The 3566-nt window shown below is 37.3% G+C and overlaps 1 protein-coding gene across 1 annotated transcript; it reads left to right on the top strand.

Moving 5' to 3' along the window:
• On the top strand, positions 1 to 1695 carry LOC103457733 (protein EFR3 homolog B-like). The gene is made up of 5 exons (XM_008398107.2): positions 1 to 162; positions 276 to 364; positions 434 to 482; positions 558 to 664; positions 1302 to 1695. The coding sequence occupies exons 2-5, from the start codon at positions 299 to 301 to the stop codon at positions 1434 to 1436; spliced, it is 357 nt and encodes a 118-aa protein (XP_008396329.1). The 5' UTR covers positions 1 to 162; positions 276 to 298; the 3' UTR covers positions 1437 to 1695.
• The last annotated feature ends 1871 nt before the right edge of the window (positions 1696 to 3566 follow it).

Here is a 3566-nt window from a genome sequence, read left to right on the forward strand (position 1 = left end):
GTAATAATTGATTGATTTGGTTTGTCAGGATCCCAAACGGGGATCTGAAGGTGGACAAAGATCTCCTGTTTGTCCAGTCCAAGATCTGCGAGGCRCTGACAGGAAGCAGCTACASYGCACAGTGTGAACGCCTCAACACACCGTACACTCCTCAGCTGACCGGTAAACACGCCTTACCTGTTCACAGGTTCATTTCATGATTTTCTTAGACAGGAAATGAGCAGCGTGAAAGTCGGCCTGTGATTTGCAGTTCTCTGACTTTAGTTTTGTTCCAGATGAAGACCGTCTGTCCAGGAAGATGAGCATTGCAGACACCATCTCCCTCCAGATCGCCATAGACCAGGAGTCCAGCGCTGACCCTCAGGTTTGTTTCTGTCTGTCAGTTCATCCGTTCATCTGAACGTTGATTCACGTTCCACTTTCTGCTCTGCAGAAACCTCAGACTGAGCAGATCACCTTTGAGACGCTGAAGAACACCATTGGTAAACCGCTGCCTTTTTCCTGCATGTGCTTTTCATTTGCTTCTCTGTTTATTTGAGACATTGTTTTTCTTTTAGAGGACAGAGGAGGCGTGGAGGAGGAGGAGAGGAGGAAGAGGATGGAGGTRGTGGAGAGGTTCCAGACGGCTCCTTTTGAGGAAATAGCAGCTCTCTGCGGATCCAGGGTGAGACACTAAGACTGCATTCACACCAGCACCGATCAGTCCACTTTAATCCAGCTCCAGTCCGTTTGTTTAGTGAGTCCGGTTTGGTCCGGTTCAGTTTGGTTGGTGTGAAAGCTAATCAAGAATCTTTCACATCTTTCACACCAAAGTGAACTCTGGTTCAGTTAAAATGTATATGTGAACACCAAGCAGGAAATGGACTACAATGAAGTGCATTCAGGGTAAATACAACCGAAATAAGCAGCTAGCTTAGCGCTAGCAGGAGAAATCACTCGTGATCTTTCACCAAAGACAAATAGCTGGTAAAATCTGACGCCTGCATTTTGGTTTCCATTTCAAAAAGAAGGAAATTGCGCTCAATGTCTTCAGAGGTTTTTGTGTCGTTCTTCATGCAGCGCCCCTAGAGGCGAGGAGGGCAACAGGCTTTCAACTAGTTTAGATTGTTTGACWCAGGGCAGAGAGAAGRAAAACTACAGCAGCTGAAAATGTAACAAATGTCTCCAATTTGGTCCCCAATCGAACCGAACAATTTATCTTAAAACTGTTTTTSGTTTTGGTCAGATTACAAACTTTGTCTGTTTGAATGAAAACACGTCAAACCGTCTGACTGACATATGGTGTCGTMTTTCCCCCACAGACGTCGCTGCTTCAGTCCAAGCTGGACCGGGTCTTTGACCTGATCGCYCGTCCTCCACCGTCTCCGTCAGGACAGCCGTCTCAGCGGTCAACGCCCGTCTATGAGATGAAGTTTCCTGATCTGTGTGTGTATTAGAGGCTCAGCTGGATAATAATGAAGCATTTTATGTAGCGATAAAGAAACAGACTGTAAACATGTTTCATYTACAAGTTATATGTTTTTTTAGTGACTGTTTTGACAAAAACTTTCTTCTTTGTTAATTTATTAAAGCAATAAGGACTGATTAAAAATTCTCATGTAGTTGATTAAAGAGAATTAACATGAATTAACATGTTTGATTCAACCATCTCTTACTTGCCATGTTTTTAAATTAAAACTTTTTCCTAACCTTGTATTCCAGTTGTTGTGTTGTCAATTAGTAGCAAATTACTGCGTCTCTGTTTCTTATATATGTATAAATGTAAGATTTAGCAMGTTGTGTTGATAACTTGASAGCTAAAACCAACGTTGGCCATCATCAGTTATGTTTCAGAAGTCTTTAGAAAACTAAGATTTGTTTAATATTTTYGTTTTGGTTCAAGTTAAATTTCTGCAAACTTTATTTTGATTCTTATTTTTCTAAATGGACAATACATTTCATTAGACATGATCAAATCAGGATAGTTGGTATGGATTATATTATATGTAACAAATACGAGTTTATTTKACTCTTAAAATGTAGAAATATTGATAATTTAAACAACCTAATGGTTTATTTACACATATATTTAGTTCCTGAGCAGCAGGTTCACTGATTTTTCTGCACCAAATACTCTAMATTTATTTCTCGTATGAATTCTGCAAACTGAAGGTTTCACATATTTAATATTTTTATTAAATCTTCCAGAATCAAACCAGTGATTTCTGTAAGATTAAAGATAAAAATGTTCCTTGATAATAAAAASACGTCTGGATAACCAAAACTTAAACAGAGACGTTAAACTTTATTAAACTGAAAGTTTACAAATCAGCCAATCAAATTAGTACTTTAGCATTTCTATCTGGAAAATTAAATTCAAGAAAAGCTAAATGTTTTCAAAGTATTATAGTAGAATTGARTCACCAACTTACTATGATGAACAGATTTTGACTTGAACAGAGTTGAAATGTGTGAACTCATGATGGGGGYTGCTGAGGAAACAGGAAGTCAGAAATGACAACAGAAGCAGATTCTTGGAAATCGGGGTTTTTTGATTGAATATTTTCTTCAGAGTCAAATATTTTACTTTAGAAATGTGACTGAAAACAGAAAAGGTCAAATGTTATTAGATTAGAAATCTGTTTCCTTCACTGGAGGCATCCATGAACTTTTAGATTTAGGGTAAAATTATGATCATTAAATAAAATTCAGAGCAAAAGGTGATAAACTTCATCTTTACGGAAGCTTCAGGTTAGTAATTTTCTTAACGTAAACTTTTCTTGTCCTCCTTGTTGGTTATTTTCTCTGACTGATGAATATTTTGACCCTTTCCTGAATGATRAAAYGTGTCTTGCTGAATTAAGGATCCTCCTCCCTCTCTGGGTGCAGATGGCATTTCCTGATTTCTCTTCTAGTTTCACTTTCAGAAAGATTTTGGCTCAGACGACGTTCTCCGAGGAAAATCTCAGTCTGATGGTAAAGTAAGCAGATTTTAGTGTTTGAGTTTCTAACCAGTAGCAGGAATCTGTTATTCAGAGCTATAATCCAGTGGAGGAAGGTTTTGGTGAAACTACATCAGGGAAGCAGTAAATGATGGCAGCTTTTCCTGCAGCTCTGAGTCTCTGCAGATTTCTAGTCATTTATTAAACTATCAGAATTACAACATGAGCTGAAAGTTTTTATTTCTCCTGAAATGTGATTTTTCTCTCGGCAGCTGGTTGACTTCCACTTSAGCCTCTGTTCCTACTTTACAAAGCTGCTAAATTCAGACAATATGCGGTAATTTCTGAATCCTAGTGGTCAAATGAGGGATAACAGCACCGTTATCTAATATACCAAAYCATCAATCATGTTTTCTGTTAATTTTCTTTACTCTTTTCATTCAAACTTGAGCTTTAAAGTGAGTCCTCAATATCTTAATTTTTCTAAAACTGAAACAAAAGTACTTTTTAAATTAAGAGTTTTAATAGCTGTTAGAATTAAAACTCTTGCTTTCTTTTTATTTAAATTTAACATAAAACCTGTTTGTTAAGGCGCTGTGCAGAAAAATAAAAGAGCATACAATTAAAATATCATAAAAGTACAAA

Source organism: Poecilia reticulata, linkage group LG2, assembly GCF_000633615.1.
Source record: "Poecilia reticulata strain Guanapo linkage group LG2, Guppy_female_1.0+MT, whole genome shotgun sequence".
Lineage (NCBI taxonomy): Eukaryota > Metazoa > Chordata > Actinopteri > Cyprinodontiformes > Poeciliidae > Poecilia > Poecilia reticulata.